Raw genomic sequence first — 20,362 nt, 5'->3', positions numbered from 1 at the left:
TAAAGATTATAATATATTATTTTACTAATAAATGGATGCAATTTTAATAAAATAAATTTTTATATATTTTTTAAAATAAATAAATAAAATAGAATGGGAATGGGAATGAACAATAAGCAATTAGAGTGCTCTTTTATCAGTGACAATAAGAAGAAGAAAAATAAGCTTTTTTGTATTAAAAATATGCTATTTGTTATGGTTTAGGACAAATTAGACTAAAATGATAAATATAAGTAAAAAATTATTATAAAAATAATATTAATGCAATAGACAAAATGTAAAATAGTATATTGAATGTTTATTTTTTTAACTTGGGGTAATAAATAAGGTTGGATTGTAAAATGAAGAAAATATATAATAGAATTAAATAATTTAATTAATTAGCTTTTATTATTCATTTTGATTTAACTAAAATGAATAAAATCATTAAAAACAATATATAATTATAAAAAATGTCTGAGTTCAAAATATATATATATAATGTCTCTTTAAAAAATAATGTCACCTTATTAAAAGGGATAAATTTCAAAATTATATACGAACTTTGGTTCAATGTGTAATTTTTTATATGAACTTTAATTTTGTGCAATTTTATACATAAAATTTTGGATCAATTATTGACATAGGATCATTTTATATTTATATATTACATACACAGATAATTATATTTATCCAATATAAAAGTAAATTGATGTATTTATTTCTTTAAATGCGTATGATCGAATCAAAATCAAAGTTTCATGTATACATTTGAACTACAATCAAAGTTTTATGTGTATAATTGTACCAAATCAAATTTCATGTATCAAATTGCATATTGAATCAAAGTTTATGTATAGTTTTGAGATTTATCCCTTTCTAAAAAAAATCAATTTTTATATAAAAAAGGTAACTACACCCAAGGTTACTAAATTATTAGTAAATTTATGTTTTGGTCAATCAATTTAAAAGAAGTTACAAAATGATTATTGAATTATTTGAAATATTTCATTTAAGTTACAGAATTATTTGAAAATTTTTATCTAAGTTGGGCTGTTTTTTTCTTTGAAGTTCAACTAATGAGCTCCAAATGATGATTTGACGATTGATATAATGGATCAGTACTCATCGATGAATAGAAGAAAGCTATTTGGATTATTGATTCATAGATTTGTGATGTTAAAAGCTGCTTCATGAAAAAACGAACCTGTTGAAAAAAAAAAGAGAATAAGAGCTTTCAATTGGTGTAAACAATGCAAACAAAGAATGTCATATTGCTTTGATTTTAATAGCAAGTAACTTAAATAAAACTTTCCAACAGAAAAATGATCATTTTATAATTTTTTGAGGTTAAATGACTAAAACGTAAACTTGTTAATAGTTTCGTGATGATAAGATATAATTTACCGCATAAAAAAATTCACTTTAACCAGAAAATGTTACCGAATCAGCCGTAAATCCCCAATTTAAAGTTTGAACCGAGTACCAAACTCACAATTTGTCCTTTTATTTTCTTAAAACGGTGACGTAGCTCGGTTCTTCTTCGTCCTTCCTCTGCAAGCTATTAAAACGGAACGCAAAACCGGCGGTTTAAATTCTCAAAGCTACAAAACTAAACCAGAAGCACCGTTCTCTCTATTTCATCTAACACCAAAAAAAAGAAATTCAAACAACAAAGAAAAAATTTTAAATAAAATGACGGAAGAAATAAAGTTAAGCGTTGTAGTGAGTTTATTCACATGGATCCAGAGGAGCCGACCGTCGGCGAAGCGGTCTAAGTTTCGTAAATTCCTCGATACGTTTTGTACACCTTCCGATTACTTCAGTGCTATGCGGCTTATCCTTCCTTCACTCGATCGAGAACGTGGAACTTACGGCCTCAAGGAGTCTGTTCTCGCAATTTGCCTCATCGATGCTCTCGGCATGTCGAGGGATTCTGCTGATGCTCTACGTCTTATCAATTGGCGCAAAGGTGGAGCTAATACTGGTGCTAATGCTGGAAACTTTGCTCTTGTTGCTGCTGAGGTTTTGCAGCGTAGGCAAGGTACGGTTTCCGGGGGACTTACTATCAAGGAGTTGAATGAGTTGCTTAATCGATTGGCTTCTGCTGAAAGCAGGTGATTTGTTTTACTTGTTATTGCCTTTCGTTTTGCTTATTTGAAAGTTAATTGGAAAAGAAAAAAAAGAGATGAAAGTTGTTGTGGTTGACCTAAAGTGAGCTAGAAGTTCGAATGCAATACATGTTAGGAGATGATTGTTTCATATAAATGTAAGAAGATATTTAAAAAGAAAAAGAATGAAATTGAGAAATTTCAAGATTATCATTTTTATTTTAATCAATGGATTGTTTCCCGCTTTTTTTTTTTCTGGAAAAAAATTGAACATTGATTGTCGAACTCAGGCTAATAATTCAAAAGTTGTATTTGTTACTCATGACATTGGTTCCAGTAGTATCCAACTGTTTCAAATTCATTGAAGTTTTGCTTTTGTAACCAAATGAGCTTTTGACTTTTTGTTTCTTGAATAAAAAACAATTAGAAAAAGTAATAACTAAATGTAGTACAAGGTGTTGTAAATGCATTACATGAATATTTGGTCCTGTCCTCTATGTTTTTGACGTCAGGGCTGAGAAGACTGCAATCCTTGCTACTTTGATTAATAAGACAAATGCACAGGAAATGAAGTGGGTTATCATGATTATTCTAAAAGGTATTATTTAGCACCTGAACTCTTGAGTTTTCTGTCTGCTGTGAAAGCTTTGATCCCTAGTTTACTTTTCCTGCAGATCTCAAGTTGGGAATTAGTGAGAAGAGCATATTTCAGGAATTTCATCCAGATGCCGAAGACTTGTTTAATGTCACGTGTGACCTAAAATTGGTTTGTGAAAAGTTAAGGGATCGTACTCAGCGTCATAAGCGTCAGGTGTGTTATACACATTGAGGCTACTCTCAGATTCTCTTTTAACTGCCTCTGTTGGGTTAAGTGTCTAAATTTTTATTGGCCTGTAGTGTTCTAAAGCTATCAGTTGAGGGACTTCTTTTTAGACAAATCTATCCTTATTTGTACTGAAGTAAAAAAATATTCCATGAACAATCATCTAATCCAGATAGTAATAGTATATTATCCAAGTGACATTACTCTTATTTTCAGGACATTGAGGTTGGAAAGGCTGTACGCCCACAACTAGCTTTGAGAGTTCGTGATCCAGCTGCTGCATGGAAAAAGGTAAGGTGTTGCATAGTTGGCTTCAAAAAGTTACAGCTGATCTTTGTCCCAAATAGTCAGTAATGGAGTAATAGCATCCATTTTTTATTTTATTCTTAATGACATCAGAATTCAAACTTTTTTAAGGATTATTGTTACTCTCAACAGTTCCTATCTCTTCATCTTATGTTACTTTCCTTTAACTTTTTTATATATTTTCCTAGTGAATAATCTTTAATTCTCTTCCCCTTTCCTAGCTTCATGGTAAGGAGGTAGTTGTTGAGTGTAAATTTGATGGTGATCGCATCCAAATCCACAAAAATGGAACAGACATACACTACTACTCCAGGTGAGCAGCTACAACCCCCCCCCCCCAAGGTCTCCTTTCGATATATCAAGTTTAGTGCAACTGAAGCATAGAATACCCTTTTTGGTGGTCAAACCTCCCTGCAACAGTAGGATCCATTCCTCCTTGAGCTATCAAAACTGGAACGAAAAGGGGGGAATAGGAAAATGGCTTTTCATATTGCTCTTCCTTAGAGAAAAAAGGGTGTTCTGTTTATGTGAAGCGCACATGAAGTTGGTAATTATAATGTGTTCTGTTGGCTCTAACTTAACAGGAATTTTCTTGATCATTCTGAATATCAGCACGGGATGTCAAATATTATTACACAAAATATTTTGGTTGATAGGTGAGATTTTCTAGTTTAAAACAGTCAAACTTGTATTATTTTGAAGAATTTTAGCCTTTTTACTTGTATTCTATTTTTCATTTCATCCAAGGGTATGTTCTGTAGATGTATACTTGATGACTAATGGCTCCTTTTAGACGTGTTTTTATCATTTCTGCTTAATTGTTTCCTTTTAATGTTGTGCAGGTGTATACTTGATGGAGAAATGTTAGTTTGGGATTCCACTTTAAATCAGTTTGCTGAGTTCGGGTCAAATCAGGAAATAGGTTCTTATATTTCTTATTCTTATTCCCACATATTTTCATTTTCTACTCTTTTCTACTTGAGCATCTTGCATAGTTATTATAAATTAATGAGTTGTTATTATCCTGTTTACAGCCAAGGCAGCAAAAGATGGCCTTGATAGTGACAGACAGGTTTTGTGCTGTACAGAACTTGTTTTTCTTATCACTAATTACAATTGTGGAGAATATTTTCTTGAAGTTTGATGTATATGTTAATTTTCCTTTTTCCTTTCTCTTTGGTGCAGTTATGTTGTATCCTTTCATGCATAACCTGAAGCAAGTTGCAGGTCTTGCTTTCTAACATGTTGATATTGTTATATTGGCCTAAAATAAATTTACTCACTTCTCGGAACATGTGAACTTTTCAAGTACCCTTAACTATGGGCTAGATGTTGCATTTGACATTCTTTATGTTGGGGATACAAGTGTTATTCACCAAAGTTTGAAGGAACGGCATGAGCTTCTTCAAAAAGTTGTGAAGCCTTTGAAGGGTCGTTTAGAGATTTTAGTGCCTAATGGTGGTCTCAATGCACATCGTCCTCCTGGTAAAGAATAGTAATATTACAACCTCCGTCCTGGGTATTTTAAATTTTTTTTTTTTAGTTGGCACTTATTATTCATGCAAACACAACATTTTCTTATGAAAACAACTCAACACCAGATCCAAGCTGAATTTATAACTTTATATAATTAGCATGGATGTCACCTTTTATGTAAGTCCAGAACCACTACGGTAGATATGAGTTGATTCATATTTGCTAATAACATGAACTGCTTGCTAGTAAGACAACCTTTTTGGTTCAAATGCAGAATCAAGCAGTGGTTTGCTCTATGCAAAGTGAAAAGGGGAGAGAGAAGGAGATTTCTATTGTGTCTCGAAATTCGATGGAGTGTAGTCTAGTCACATAGTTAACAAATACAAGTGGAATTAGAATTTGATGATTAATGGTTCACTTGGTTCTGTTACATCTTTTGAAGAATCTCCATTTTCTAACTGTTGTAGTCTTAATCTGATGTTTGTTGAGTGTCTTAGCCTCTGCAATTATGGGCCTCTGTTATGTACTTAAAATTCTCAACATACTGGTGGGTGAATATTGTATGACTTAGGGGCTTTCCCATGATTACCCATTGTATAAATATATGGCGAGTTCTGTGAATTTCTGAATTGCACACATATTTTTTTAGTTTTTACTTATGAGAAAAGCAGCAATGATTTCTACCCTAATCTTGCAGGGGAACCTTGTTGGTCATGTATTGCTCACAGTGTGAATGATGTTGAGAGATTTTTCAAGGAAACAATTGAAAATAGGTCTGTTGTTTTTCTAAAAGCTTCTCATATCTATATATTTATATATATATTAAGTTGTATGACCTTTCCTCAGTATATGCAATATGCATTAATTTGGAATTTTCTTTTGATTGGTCATTTATGGGTGTAAATAAACTGTTATCTACTACTTGTGCTTTTGGAAATACCCCTTTTCATATGTTTGGTCTTGCAGAAATCTCAGGTCAATTGTGGGTTTCAGTTTTTGGGTTGTATCTATGAATCTTGGCTTGGTTCACTATGATGATATAACTGTAGTCTGCTGTTAGAGTGCTGACTTTTAGTTCCGGTGTCCTAGGAATCAAACCTTGGCAACCTTAACTGTGTGTAAATATATTACGTGGACTGGATTATAGCACACTTACAACGTGTGTGAAAAAAATTTATGTGAAAATATATTCATAAAAAATTATATAAAAACAAATGAGGCTTTGGTTGAAATGTCAGCATTAAGGCTTTGGGAACCTTGATGTCCTAGGTTCAAGTCCTACCACTTGCGGCTTTATTCTGGGTTCAAATTATTTTTTATAGATTTTATATAAAAATATAAAATGTCAAAAACACCCTTATGATAATATTTGTTTCTTTGTAGATAGAAGGGGTTTTACTCAATTACGCATTTTAAGTTAGTAAAGGTATAATAGCTTTTATTATTGCTTAATGTGCCCTTGCAAATACCTGAGCTTATTTTGAAAGGTGTAGGCCTATTATTACTTCAAATAGATAGTAGCTTAGTTTTTTCCCTATTGCTATGGATATGCTTATGGTTTATTCTTTGCTCTTATTGATTACACTGTTGTCATCCATATTTTTATTTTTCAATTCTGACGCTACACTGCTTCTTATCATCTTAGGGATGAAGGAATTGTAATTAAAGACCTTAATTCCAAGTGGGAACCAGGTGATAGAAACGGGAAGTGGTTGAAGTTGAAGCCTGATTACATTCGGGCTGGTTCTGACTTGGATGTTCTCATTATTGGTCTGAAATATTCGTCTTAATCTTTTTGTTTCTTTTCTTGCCATGTAACACATGTTGTCTCAATCTTAAAACTTGCAATTTCTTGCGTGCATTTCAAGATTATTATTTTTGTTTTTAGGAGGGTATTACGGCTCTGGGCGTCGAGGAGGAGAGGTTAGTTTTGTGTCCCTTGTACTTATTTGCTTTTCTTTTTCTTTTTACGCTCTAATCTATATTTAATTTTTGCAGGTAGCTCAATTCTTAGTAGGCCTAGCAGATCGTCCAGACCCCAATGCCTATCCCAGGAGGTAGTATTTAGCAACTCTCTTATCTCTAAGCTCAGTTGTGCACCTATGCCTATATTAGTGAAATATTTCTTTTACTTTCTTGCTATGTTACTTTGAGTTGGATGTGAGTGGTGGTTGCAAGTATGTTCGACATGGAAATGTTTATTTTTCCCAAGTTTTTCACTGTACTTGGAAGATCTTTGGAGGGTCATAATAATTGTATTCCCTTGTCTTGGTACATGTTGGACATAGTTACAGAAAAGGGGAAAAAATAGTCAGAGCAACTTACCGTCTTGCCCATGGTCATAGAAGCCTTTAGGATTGTATATTATTATCTTTTACATTTATATATTATGGATGGTCTGCTGAGCCGTGGTCCATACAGAAATCAGTTGTGTTATCTATATCAGCCTATGCCCCTTTTGAAGTTTGAGACATTGAAATCTTGAGTTCAGAGCATTGTAGTGTTCTCTTGGTAGACCACAGATTGTTAATTTTGTTATTGTCATTGTTTATTCTCTTGAGGACCTCTCTCTCTTAGCTCCTTTGATCTTTTATAGAAAAACAGTGGGCCTCAAATGCGCAGAGGACCAATATTTTAGCCATTTATCGCTTTAGGTTTTAGTTGAATCAACCTTTATGAGTAACCACTGTTGCATAGGCGTGAGGCACAGGACAGGCTATGTGTTGAGTTGCATGGATGCTCTTATTTGGACCAGTTTGTATGGACCTTGATGGTTTCACTCCTCAAAAGACAGAAAGGATTTAATTAAGTTTTTTTAGTGTAGAACTCTTTTTGAGAGCTAAGTGGGCTCAAATAGTTGATATTATGCATCAATAGTTTTAGCAAAAGCATTAGAATAATGTCCCTTAGAGGACACCATGACAGGTAAAACTGGAGACTCAAGTTCTTTAGCCAGGTATAATCCGCCAACTCCCTGATCAAAGGTCCTTTTCTTGCAGATTTATATCCTTCTGCAGGGTTGGTACTGGGTTGACTGATGATGACTTGGAAACTGTTGCAAAGAAATTGAAGCCTTATTTTAGGTACTTTTCTGGAAACTGTTGCTTCCAGGTTTCTATGAGCTGCATTGACTGGCCATTGAAATGACCAAAGTAGCTTTTGCAGTGAGCCTAGCTTCCAGTTACTGGCCTTATGGCCTAGGAACTAAAAGCAGCCTTCTGAATTGTGTTGCTCTATTTATTTATGTATATATTTTAAGGCCTGGTGTGACTTTGAGCATCAGTATCCAGTTGGTTAATCTTAGATTATACACATGCATGCATGCACAAGTGTATCAACTATACATTATTCTTGAATCAAACAACCAGAGATTGATTACTTACTGTGCCAGAATTTGGAAAAGAAACATCTTTCAGTGATAATTACTTGGGTTAGGTGGTTCCTCTTTTACGGAGGAGACATTTTTATATGATTTACTTGGCTGTTATGTGGTGTCAGGAAATATGAATATCCGAAGAAGATGCAACCAAGTTTTTATCAAGTTACTAATCACTCGAAAGAGAGACCTGATGTTTGGATTGAAAGCCCAGAGAAGTTAGCATTTATTTCTTCCTCTATTATGATGGGAAAGGTCATGGTTTTTTTGAAGCACAGTTTTTCAATGTTTGTCTTTATGTTCAATTTCTTGTTGCAGATCAATCATTCTTTCTATCACCAGTGATATCAGGACTATAAGGTCTGAGGTGTGTATTTATAGCCATTTTTTAATTTATATTTTGGTCAGACAAAAGTAATAGTGCTACTCTAGTATTTGGACTTCCCCATTTTCCTTGTTTTATTTAATTGTTTACTCCTGTTCTCTTGATTTATGCTTATTTATGTTCTCTTTGATTTTTTTTCAGGTATTTGCTGCGCCGTACAGCCTGAGATTTCCACGTATTGATAGAGTTAGATATGACAAGCCTTGGCATGAGTGCCTTGGCGTGCAATGTAAGGGGATAGGAAGTATTGTTGCTTTAATTAATGAATTTCTATTTTTGGGGTGTACTCATGTGTCCTCTTTCAATTTCTTGGTTTTGTTTCAGCATTTGTAGAACTGGTGCATTCAAGTAATGGTACCACTCAAAAAGGGACAGAACAGGAAAACCAGCCTGATAGTAAAACAAAACACAAGGCACATGCTAGAAAGGCAGACAAAAAGAATGTCTCCATTGTTCCTTCTCATTTTATTCGGACTGACACGTCCAGCGTAAAGGGAGAAACCTTAATATTTTCAAATCTTATGTTTTGTATCCTTCAGTGAGATTTCCTTAGTTATCAGTTTCATTTTTCTTCTATATTTTATGCATGCATCTGCAGGTGTGTCTATGCCCTCTCCCTCATCGTATGCATTAGTTTTACTACAAGTTCTCCCCCCCTCCCCAACTTTTCAAGATTCTGTCTGTAGATGGCGTGCTGCAGAATCTACCTTTAGTTTTAGTTTGAACTTCCCTTGACATGCATAGACTTTGTTAATGTGCCTCCGACATATTCTCTTGATTCATTTCACAAAATGGTTGTGGAGCATGGGGGAAGGTTCTCGATGAATTTGAACAATTCAGTTACTCATTGTGTTGCAGCTGAAAGCAAAGGTCTTCTCTCTCTCTCTCTCTCTCACACACACACACACACACACATACACACACACACATGCACGCACATCCCCTCCAGTGCTCAATAATAGAGTTAACAAGAGAACTTGTCAGGGATCAAGTATCAGGCAGCAAAGCTGCATGGGGACATTATCCATTACTCTTGGGCCTTGGGTTGTTGCTCACAAAAAAAGCTCATTCCTTTGCAGCCAAAGTAAGATTTGCATTCATCAAATTGGAGCTCCCTCCCCTTCTCTTTTCTTTCCTCTATTCTGACAATTCCTTTTACCATATGTTTTCTTTTAAAGGTACTTCCTTTTTCTTTCTGAATCATCAAAGATGAAATTACAGCAAGAAGTTGATCAATACTTTGACCCTTACTATTGGGACCTTGACCTTGTGGATGTCAAACGGGTATATTTATACTCTAGCAACTCATTCTGCTGCATTAACTACCATTGTGCCTGGCAATGATGGACAAACAAGAAATTAGGAAATTCATTCACGATGTTATGATGATAACCACTAATGTTGCTTCCAAATATTTGGTGATTGACCTGTATATTGGATAAAGTAAACTTATGATAGATTTATCTTGTCCAGCTCTTAAACAATATCCAAAGATCTGAAAACTCCAAGACAATTGACTATTACAGAGCGAAGTACTGTCCAAATGATAAATGGTCCCTGTTTCATGGCTGCTCTGTTTACTTCTACTCTTCAGCTGAGTCTCTGTAAGATATATTGCCAATTATGACTCTACATTTATTCTGCTTATTTGTCTTTATTGAGTGAATAACTTCAAGTAGGTGTCTTAGAGTTTGCTACACGGTTGGTTGTTGATTTTCATTCTCATAGGTTGTAGCTTTTATTTAGGAAAGCTGATTGGCAAGTCTTGCTGAATCTAGCACTGAGGAGGTTAAAGCATGAAATTTTAATGGGTGGTGGCAAAATAAGTGAGAATCTCAGCAATGCTACCCATTTGGTAGTCCTCTCAGTACCGGGATTGGATGTGGACTTTGACTCTTTTATTAAGAGGTAATAATGGTCAATATAATTTATTGTTGTGGTTAATGTCATTTGTTGTAATAATGAGCTTCTTTTGACTAGTCTAGGAATCTTGGTTACACTATATGTTCTAACTCTGTCACATAAAATATAATATTGCATCTTAAACACACGCATTTCAATGGTGCTTTTCTTGTGATCTTTTATTGGAGAATATGACAGTTCCTTTTGCTTGCTTAAGGATTTGAATGCCAAGATACGGGTCTCATATGGCATGGGACAGGATAGTTGTCAGTTTTGTTTGAAAGAACTATCAGCCAAACAAACAATTACCGTCCTACAGTTTGCAAATTCTGTAGTTTCAATTGTCTTTGCATTAAAATTTTACAGTTGTCTGTCCAAGTCTAGGGCTGGATTTTTTTTAACTTTGTTCCTTTTGTAGTTGTTCTTTTGAAGAGAAAAATCTTGTGTGGAAAAAGGGGCTTCATGTTGTCAGATCTCAGTGGTTGGAAAATTGCTTAGAGCAGGGACAGAAGTTGCGAGAAGACCAATATAGCTTGAAACCCAATGATTTTGAAGAAATAAACTTCGTAGAAAGGTTTGTGCAAAACACACTTTAAGTTCTGTTAGCATTCTATTCTTAAATATGCTACTGCCTTGTGATATGTTAACTTATTTGAATGCTGAAACTTTACCAACTTTAGACATCGCATATCAGTTCTAACTCTGACAAGACCAGAATTTCGAGATAGGGTTAATCTAGCTCCAAGCAATATGGAAATAAACACCAAACAACCTTTGCATCTATTTTTATATACAAAACCTTTCTTTGAACTAGTCTTTTGCGACTCATTAAAGCCATATGATACTGAGGCTTCACTTACAAGACTAGGATATATCTGTTTCAAGTTCCACTCTGCATTAGAAATCTGCTCTTCATTCATCTTAAATAGAGTTGTTCAAATAGATTTATTCATGCTCTTGATTTCTTCACTTGATCAAATCATTAATCTATTTATCATGATGTTTCTAGCAGTTGGTTTGTCGAAAAAGATTATGTTCTAGTAACTGTAATATTTTAATGAACTAGTCACTAAAACCAAGGCTTACATGGTATTTGCACCTTGTAAGAGAATAAACGTGTTGGAACTTTTGAACGTAATGCACATGCATTATGAACAAGAAACTGCTTTGTAAGGCATCTTTATACGAGACTTTGTGCCCTTTTTCGTCCTCTGATGTAGATGTCCTAACTAGTAATTGCTTTATGTTATCACTTTTGTGCAGCAAATTGGACCAAAATCTGGAAAAATCCAAGCCAGATTTCAACGGTGTTCAGAACAAGGGTACATGTACTTCACCTGAAAGTAAAACAAAACAGAGAGGAGGCAAAGATCACCCCGAAAAATCAATTTCATCGGTTACACCTAGTCACACCTAGTCACGGGAACAGGAAGAGAAGACCTGCTAGCAAGAACACAAAGAAAGGAAAAACAGTTGTAACCCGAGCTCAAAGAGTACCAAGACGTCGTGGAAAGATGTCTGTTAAGATTAACGAAGATGGGTCTGAGGAAAGTGGTTCTGATGACAAAACAAATGAGGAGATAAAGAAGGGTGAAGGGTATAATACTGAATGCTACAGAATGGCCGGTAGGGAAAATTTTGAGTTTCATCAAAATCAAGCAGCAGAAGAAAATGCTAGCATAAACTGGCCTAAAAAAGCTCACGATACCGTGATGTGTGAAACAAATAATGACCAACCTGGCAACAAAGCCGAGAAGTTCGACCATATGGAACTAGATGAAGGGAATTACGGCCATGAGATTTCAAACTCAGAAAAGCTAGAAGTTATGGTCGATCCGGTTCGCGCCATGTTACTAGACATGATCCCAAGCCTTGGAATAAAGCATGTCAAAACCACAAATTCTGTTGTCCAAAACGAGAAACCTCACATGGATAACGATGCAGACATTCGTGTCGTAGAGGACGAGAAACTAGATGCCGATTTTATTCCACAGCCTCAAAAGAAAAAGAAAGTGAGTTACAAGGATGTTGCCGGTGAACTACTCAAGGATTAGTAAAAACGTTGTATATATTATATTGCATGGCATTGTACATTTTTATATTATGCATTACATAAATCCTAGGAGACGATAGTAGTTGTAGGTCACCATCGCACAATACTTGGATTGAGCCATTGTATACCTTGTTTCATTTACACTCCATGAGATGATGCATTTAGCTTTGGCAAAGTATATATACAGAAAGTTATTTTCAAAATGAAGATCATAGAAAGCTGCTTTGGAAAGAAAAAAATAAGCACACGTGTATTCATTAGTCATATGGTCTAACATTAATTTTGTTCGGGTCAAGATACCATTCAAGTAAAACTTTTTTAATAAGGTCGAAATACTATTCAAGTAAAACTTTTTTAATAGTGATGGCCTTAGGATTTAAACTTACTCATTTTGAAAGAACACTTTGATGGTTTTTTTTTTTAACAATTAAGAACATTTTTTTATAATCGAAATTACATTTCTAGATTAGTTCGTCAATCATACTCGTCTAAATTAATTATAATATACATTATTATGTGAAGTCGGGTTAATTTTTTGCATAAGTTGAAACCAAAAACTAAAAAAAGTTAAACATATACGGATTTAGTTTTTATATTTTTTAAATCTTAGAAATTTTAATATTGATTTAAAGGGTAGAATTTAAATTTGTTAAGTTAAATTTTATTACTAATATTGTATTATATTTAATTTGTGGATTTAATGTTTATTTTCTAATTTGATTATTTTTAGGTTAATTATTTTTCAAGTTTTGACTCAAAACTGTAATAATATGTTTGTCAACTAAAATTTTGAAAATAATAGAGTTTAATATAATAAATTTAAATATAGAATAACCTTAAAGAATTGAATGGATATTGTTTAATTCGAAATTGAAATTTCAAAATTTTAAAATATACACTAAAAGATGTCCAAATCAGAGTAAAAGAACTAAATTCATAATTCATCATAATATAGGGACCAATAAAATAATTTTACCTATCACGATAGATTGGGTGCCCTAAGGCTGAGGCTTAAACCATTATACACGAATACGGATTTGATATATTCTCTTCTTTTGCGTCAGGCACGGCCACCGGCGGCGATGGAGTCTTTGTTAGCCAATTATGCTTCCTCCGACGACGATGAACCCCAACAAATCACTCACCCTCCTCCTCCTCCTCCTCCTAAAGTTTCCTCTCTCCCTCAACCCAAATCTTCTTCCCTTTTCACTAATCTTCCGCAGCCTAAACAATCCCTCAAATCCTTCACAAAACACCACGACGAAGACGGAAACGGCGGTGGAGGAGGTGAAGTAGCTGTTCGTGTTCCCAAACCTGCTGTTCCTCATCCCAAAAACCCATCCAATCTTTTCTCTCATCTTCCCCAACCCAAACCACAACAGCCACCCAATCCTCCTGTCGCCAAAAGAATCGTTCAATTCAAGCCTCCTATAAACCCCAATACCCACGTGGATTCCGACGATGACGACGAGGAGGAGAACGAAAGGCCAAAGCGGGGAGAATCCGAAACCCTAGCTCAAGGTCCTTCCGTGAAATCCTTTCTATCAAGCATACCTGCTCCCAGGAACTCCACTACATTAGGTGTTGCCCCTTCTTCAGGTTCAGGAAGAAGATCCATTATTGATACCCAAGTCATCCCCACGTCGACTTCATCTACTTTTGAAGACAAAAAGGAGGCAAGTATTGATAATAACCCACCTAATTATTCGAATTACGAATGGGGTTCGGATGTAAATGCTGGAACCACTGTGGGTTATAATAATTATGTAAATTATGATCAGTCTAGTGTTGATCAAAATTCAGGAAACTATGGAAACAATGATCAAAATATTGGTAGTTATGCAAATTATGCTGATTATAGTAGCTATCAATCGAGTAGTGATCCGAATATTGGGGGTGTTGATGCTGCTACTAGTTATGGGAGTTATGAGAGTTATGGGAATTACCATGTACAATATGAGAATAATTGGGGTGATGGGTCAACTACGGCTTCTATGTTGCCTGAGACCAAAGGGATAGCTGACTTTGGGGTGAAAGTTAAGGGAAAGAGAGGGAGGAATGATTTACCAGTGGAAATTGTTGAGGTGAAGCAGGATGATCTTACGAAGAATCGGCCCAGGGAAGACCAGGTCAAGATGACTGGAATAGCTTTTGGGCCTTCTTACCAGGTATTGAACTTCTGCTTGTTTGATTTAGGGTTTATTTAATGATATTTGCATTGCAATTTCTTTACTCTTTCAAACAAATTGTTATACTACCTTTCTGTTTGGTCTGTCTTGTGTCTTATCTATTTATTGCACTTGCTTGTGTTGCTTTTATGGTATGCTGTTCTTCATTTTTCTTTGAGTACACGGATTTGGGGATATGACCTCCAAGGATTCTCCACATACGTGTAAAAACTTAGAAAAGAGTAACCATATTTAACAGTCACACCTGAGTAACATAGCTTTCATATGCTTGATAAGTTACAAAATAGACGTGATCAATGAAATCATTAGATCCTGATTTAGCATGTGCTAGTTGTTAGTCTTTTCCCTGCAGCTAAAGTGGTAAAGGTTTTAGGTTCAAGTAGATTATTTCCACGAGATCGATCAGTAGTATTCCTCCGCTTAAAAGAAACAGGTTGTCTGGTTATAGATTGTTGTGATAGTAAAGTTATTTAAATTTTGGGGTCTAGCATGTAGAAGTTATAAATGCGGTGATCCAAGCACAGTAGGGATATTACTAAGTTACTAGTAAAGTTGATAGAGATATAAATGTCGAAGATATTTCTGCATTGTGAATGTTGGAGCGTCTTAAACATTGGTTAGTAATAATTTTCTAATGTGTCACCTCTTTCAGTGATGATAAATAAAGGTAACAGAGAAGTAGTAACACCATAGATGTGAATGTTTGCATTAAGTCTTTTAAAGTATTAACAAAACAGAGCATCATCTAAGACTAATGATTACTAACAAATCCTGATTAAACCTTAACAGGACCATTTAGTTTTAGATATCCACTCTGAAAATTATCACACCTCAACCTCTTTATGTGTCCCTAACACGTGTGTGCACCTGACAAAGAAAAGGAAATTTACTCCCATTGACATTAGTATAAACTGATAATGCTCACAGTGTCTCTATTTAGCTTATTACTTCCAATTTGAATAAAGAGGCTTACATTATGCTCTTCTTACTCCTCAAAACTGAGATTATGTTTACCAAGTCCTTGCTCTCTTTGTTAATTTGAAATGTTTTCGTATATGATTTTCATTGGTTGTTGAGGAAGATGACTACCAGGCTTTGTTTGGTTTACCAAATTATAAATAAAGATGGGAATAATGAAAGAAAGAGCAGTTTGAAGGATAATGGCATGCCTGGCAGAATAGATGAGGCATTGATCAAAGGCATAAAAGCAAAAGGCATAATCTGGGATCTTCAGACTGAACCTAGTTTCAGGGAAAGCAAAATTTTGATAACTATGTTATAAGTTATTTCATTTTTCTTTTAGGATATAAGTTGGTTCTACTTTTTAATTGTTGTTCTTCAAGTATCATAGATAGTTTAGTAATTGCAGCTTAGAATCCATCGGTTTAGAATGTTAAGTCCTTATGGTACAGAATATGAGTATCATAGCACCCTATCTGGTAATGCCAGCTTTTCAATTGTCTGTGATGATTCTGACCCTAGCTTTGAAGCCCCTAAATCTTGTTCTTCTTTTAATACCCTTTAATATTTGTGGTATTTACCATCTTTGCTTTGCGTGTAGCCTGCTTCGTCAAAGGGTAAACCGACTAAACTTCACAAGAGGAAGCATCAAATTGGTTCACTGTACTTTGATATGAAGCAGAAAGAGATGGAGCTGCAAGAGAGGCGATCTAGAGGTTTGCTCACTAAAGCTGAAACACAAGCCAAGTATGGATGGTGATTTTGTAGTATTATTGATCTCCCCCTATGAAACACACCAATGTTGTTTGATCTTGTTTGTTTGTTTATTTACTTGCTTGTATCTGAGACTAGGAAATAGTGTCAATGATATGCTCTAGCTCTACTATTTCTTCAAGCTGCATTTACTGTTTGGTTGGTTCAAGAAAATTTTCTTTTACAGCATTTTTATTTTAAATTCAATTCTGCATACTACATAAGTTTTTATACCCGAGAAATATTTGAAAATGTTAAGTATTTGAAAAGAAAAAAAGGTAATATGATAAGTGCTTTTTGTGTCATGAGAATTGAGAATGTACATGTCAAAATTTTAGTCAAAACTTGAAAATTTTAAGATTATAAAAACAATTAATCTTAATTTATTAAGGATTTGTATTGATTAATTAACTAATAAGTTGATAGAAATCTCATACAAAATAATATTCAAAATCATTCCATTAATAAAAACTTGATTTTACATTAAAATCTTGGAAACAATTAATGTGACTCATATAACTTTGTTTTCTTCATGTTCTTCCTCCATTTTTGCTAAACATTTAAATCAAATAATCTAAATTTTAAAGCAATAATATTTGATGCATTTATCTGTGCATAAGTTCAATGCCCCATCAGTGTAATAGTATGGTCCCTCATCATTAAATTAAACAAAAAAATATGATCTAAAAATAAATATTAATAATTTTATTTAAACATAATTAAATGTTGTTTGTATCAATTATAAATAAATATTAATATCTTTGAGATTCGGATCTATGGTTTAGGATTTATGGTTTTGGGTTTAAGAGTTTATGGTCTTGGGTATTGGATATATAGGGTCTTGAGTTTAGAGTTTAGGGTTTTAGTACTTATTTATATTAAATTATGGTTTAATTATGTTCAAATAAAATTATAATTATTTATTTTTAAGTCTTTCACTATTTTTTATTTTATTTGATGATGAAGTGTTATGCTATTATTCATTGATGGTGCATGAAACTTATGTGCCAGCGAGACTTCAAATATTCTAAATCTTAAACACAAAAGTTTTCATGAAATCACCATACAACTAACAATTTTCTTTCACAAAAATAAAAATCGCCTAAATTTTTTGGTGGTATTATGAGAATGCAATATATTAACCAATAATCAATAATTCAAAATTATTAAGATAATTAATCTTAATGTTCTTTAAAAATTTGTATTAATCATCTAAAAATGTTAAGAATATCATAAAAAAAAGCAATAACTTAAAATTATTCCATCAATAAAAACTCAATCTTGTATAGACATCACAATCTTTCACAATAGAAGCCATGATTATAGTTTTCTAAAGATAAACCAATAAAGTTGAAAAGAAAAACTTTCCTTTTATTGTCCTCTTCCACTTTTGTCGCTGGTGAGGCTACCAACGGGTCTTTGATGGCTTCTTTCGCCAACAACGATCCTTCCTTCCCCTCCCCTCCCTTCTTTTGTTTCTTCCCTTCTCGTTATTATCGATCTGTCAGATTTAGTGAAGTGTAGTATATTCGTATTTGTACACTTATATTTTTTAAATAAATTGGTTTAATAAAACATTTATTGATTACATTAATATTATTTGTATATTATCCTTAACGGTTTTTGCACGCGAAGCAAAATGAAAGTAAATATTGGTTTATTAACTATCTAACATTTAACTAAAACTAACGATATTACGCGGTCGGATTATAATACAAAAAGATAACTTGTATTAATAAATAATCTAAACATGTCCTTAATCCAATCGGAAACGAGCAAATTAATTGAAAAACTATTATGTCGTCTATTAAGTTCAATTGAGGAGATACTTTTAGAAGATAGAGACATGGAGATGACTAACTGGATTGACAATATATCGAACAGGACTCTAGTAGAATAGATCCTAGATCTGTTCATGGATTTATTTACTTGTGGTGTTTATAGTGTGACATACCTTAATATTGAGTGGATGATGGACTATGTAAGCGTGACTTGTATATTTTGATGTAAGTAAAAGCCAAAATTCAAGTAGATAAAGAATTAAAAGTAAGTGCGTTGGGTATACGACTTCTGCAGTATGTAGCATTATTTACAATAGTGGAATTCACAGCCCAACTAAAAGGTAAATGATATCCTCTCATCGAATTTACATGATGATGAAAAGTAAATGTGACCATGAGTCGTTTATCTTTGTGATAAATGACTTGATTACTATTCGATAGTAATTGACTTTTCATTAAGAAAAATGTAATAGTTATCATGAGATAAAATAGAATCATATTGGGAGAATAAATTCATCCCCAAGAAATTAAAAATATCGTATGTGGGTAACACATTTATGACAGGGTTGTTCGACGAGCACTTATTAAGTAATCTTCATAATGGTATGTAATTAGGGAGAGCTCGGCCATGTTACTATAGTGAAATGATTTTGTGACTAAATGAGCTTATAATTAATAGACGAAAAGCTGGAACTTAATTATAAATTATTTGAGCCTTAATTATATATGTTCAATTGGTCCCTCCACTAGCTCGTTGAAATTAGAAATGAATGGAAATGATGAAATTAGAGAAATGGGTCGCATTCACAAATGAAAGCATTTTCTCACTAAGTATAAAATTACATTAGAATTAATTTAAAGTTTTCGAACTATTATTTAATTAATTAAATAATTGAAGTTCAAAAATGAAATTAAATTAACTAGTCATTATGAATCCACTGAATAAGGAAATTAGAATATTTTCTCATTGTTTCTTTTACGGTAAAATTGTTATGATTTTAACAGAATTAGAATTGAGTTGAGAAAATTATTTAATTGAGAAATTAATTTAGATAATTCAATTAATTGAATAAATAATATTGATATTGAGAAATAAAAAATAAGTATTGAGTTGAATTAAATTATAAAGTGCTAGGTCAAAAGTTTAAGACACACTTATAATTTAACTTAATACATAAGAGGCCCAATCTATCTCACATAACATTATATGAGAGGGGCGATACCCTTAAGAGAATCTAAGAGGGTGTTCCCCCCTTCTGAGTTAGACTAGTAGAGTATTTTCTAATTAAAATAATATTATTTATTTAACACTTATTCAATCAGGATTCTCCTATTTCTGTATAAATAATGGTAATTTATTTACTTGGAATAAATTCTATTTTTTAGGAATTGTGATTTTTACCAGTTTCTATTGAGAGAATTACTTTTCTATTAAAAATAATAATATCGTTTATGTTCTGTGTTTGATTTATGTTGCTCAATCTCACACTTATGCAATTTGAGGTAGAGGCCGATAGTAGAGAATGTCGTTCGGTTGAAAGACAGGATCAACCTGAATCCGTCTCGTACAAAGTATAAATATTTTTCGGTAAAGTTTATTACTATGATTATTACAAACCGGCTCAATTTAAAAAATTTTAAATTTCTGTTGCAACTGTAAACCGTATTTTTTCAACACGGCATTGGGTCTTTTTTTTAGCCTCGCCGATTCCTTTGCTTTTGTTAACCTTATATGTTGGTTTTTTGACCATCGACAGCATGAAAGTGCGAGCCTAAAAGCTTTTTTGGTCTCTCCCCCTCTCGCCTTTTTTTTCCTGTTTGATTCGTTTGCGGCATAATAATTTGTCTGCCTCAACCTATTTGGCGGTGATGGAATCCATGGCCACCCCAATGTCATGGTGGTTGCTTTCTTCCTCCGGTGCGAGTGCTGTTGCAAATGTTTCCGTGTTTCCATAACGACATTGTCTGGAGTTTTTTCCGTTTTCTGTATCCATAGTCCCTCCTCAACCTATAAATAAAAAGATAATTCACTTCAACACACTCAAATCCACGTCCTCCTGTATTGACAACAATACAATACCAAATCATATGAAACTATTTTGTAAGCCTCCTATTACTGTAATATTATGTAGCCAGCAAAATAAACATATTTGAAACATGCTCAGATTTAAGGAAAGGAAACGTGAAGATAAATCAGATAAGAACACAGTTTGAATGCAAAATATAAATATATATATATAATGATGTTTCCACGTGGTTCTAAGCATT

The 20,362-nt window shown here is 33.5% G+C and overlaps 2 protein-coding genes across 2 annotated transcripts; both read left to right on the top strand.

The window, feature by feature from the left end:
- Positions 1 to 1,567: 1,567 nt before the first annotated feature.
- Positions 1,568 to 12,614, top strand: LOC107940281 (DNA ligase 4). The gene is given in 27 exon segments (XM_041109504.1): positions 1,568 to 2,096; positions 2,603 to 2,688; positions 2,765 to 2,901; positions 3,130 to 3,204; positions 3,441 to 3,532; positions 3,804 to 3,875; positions 4,062 to 4,141; positions 4,254 to 4,291; positions 4,405 to 4,411; positions 4,549 to 4,704; positions 5,393 to 5,468; positions 6,341 to 6,465; positions 6,584 to 6,618; positions 6,694 to 6,752; positions 7,695 to 7,778; positions 8,194 to 8,289; positions 8,390 to 8,438; positions 8,598 to 8,685; positions 8,781 to 8,984; positions 9,201 to 9,326; positions 9,441 to 9,540; positions 9,635 to 9,740; positions 9,930 to 10,060; positions 10,203 to 10,364; positions 10,777 to 10,932; positions 11,622 to 11,775; positions 11,777 to 12,614. Coding segments are annotated over 27 exon segments (3,552 nt in total). The 5' UTR covers positions 1,568 to 1,674; the 3' UTR covers positions 12,413 to 12,614.
- A 698-nt stretch (positions 12,615 to 13,312) lies between these two features.
- LOC107940292 (uncharacterized) lies at positions 13,313 to 16,455 on the top strand. Its single transcript, XM_016873725.2, has 2 exons — positions 13,313 to 14,579; positions 16,162 to 16,455. The coding sequence occupies exons 1-2, from the start codon at positions 13,494 to 13,496 to the stop codon at positions 16,318 to 16,320; spliced, it is 1,245 nt and encodes a 414-aa protein (XP_016729214.2). The 5' UTR covers positions 13,313 to 13,493; the 3' UTR covers positions 16,321 to 16,455.
- The last annotated feature ends 3,907 nt before the right edge of the window (positions 16,456 to 20,362 follow it).

The sequence above is a fragment of the Gossypium hirsutum genome, chromosome D13 (assembly GCF_007990345.1).
Source record: "Gossypium hirsutum isolate 1008001.06 chromosome D13, Gossypium_hirsutum_v2.1, whole genome shotgun sequence".
Lineage (NCBI taxonomy): Eukaryota > Viridiplantae > Streptophyta > Magnoliopsida > Malvales > Malvaceae > Gossypium > Gossypium hirsutum.
Note: the sequence above shows the minus strand (reverse complement) of the source record. Positions and strands in the feature narration are given on the sequence as shown.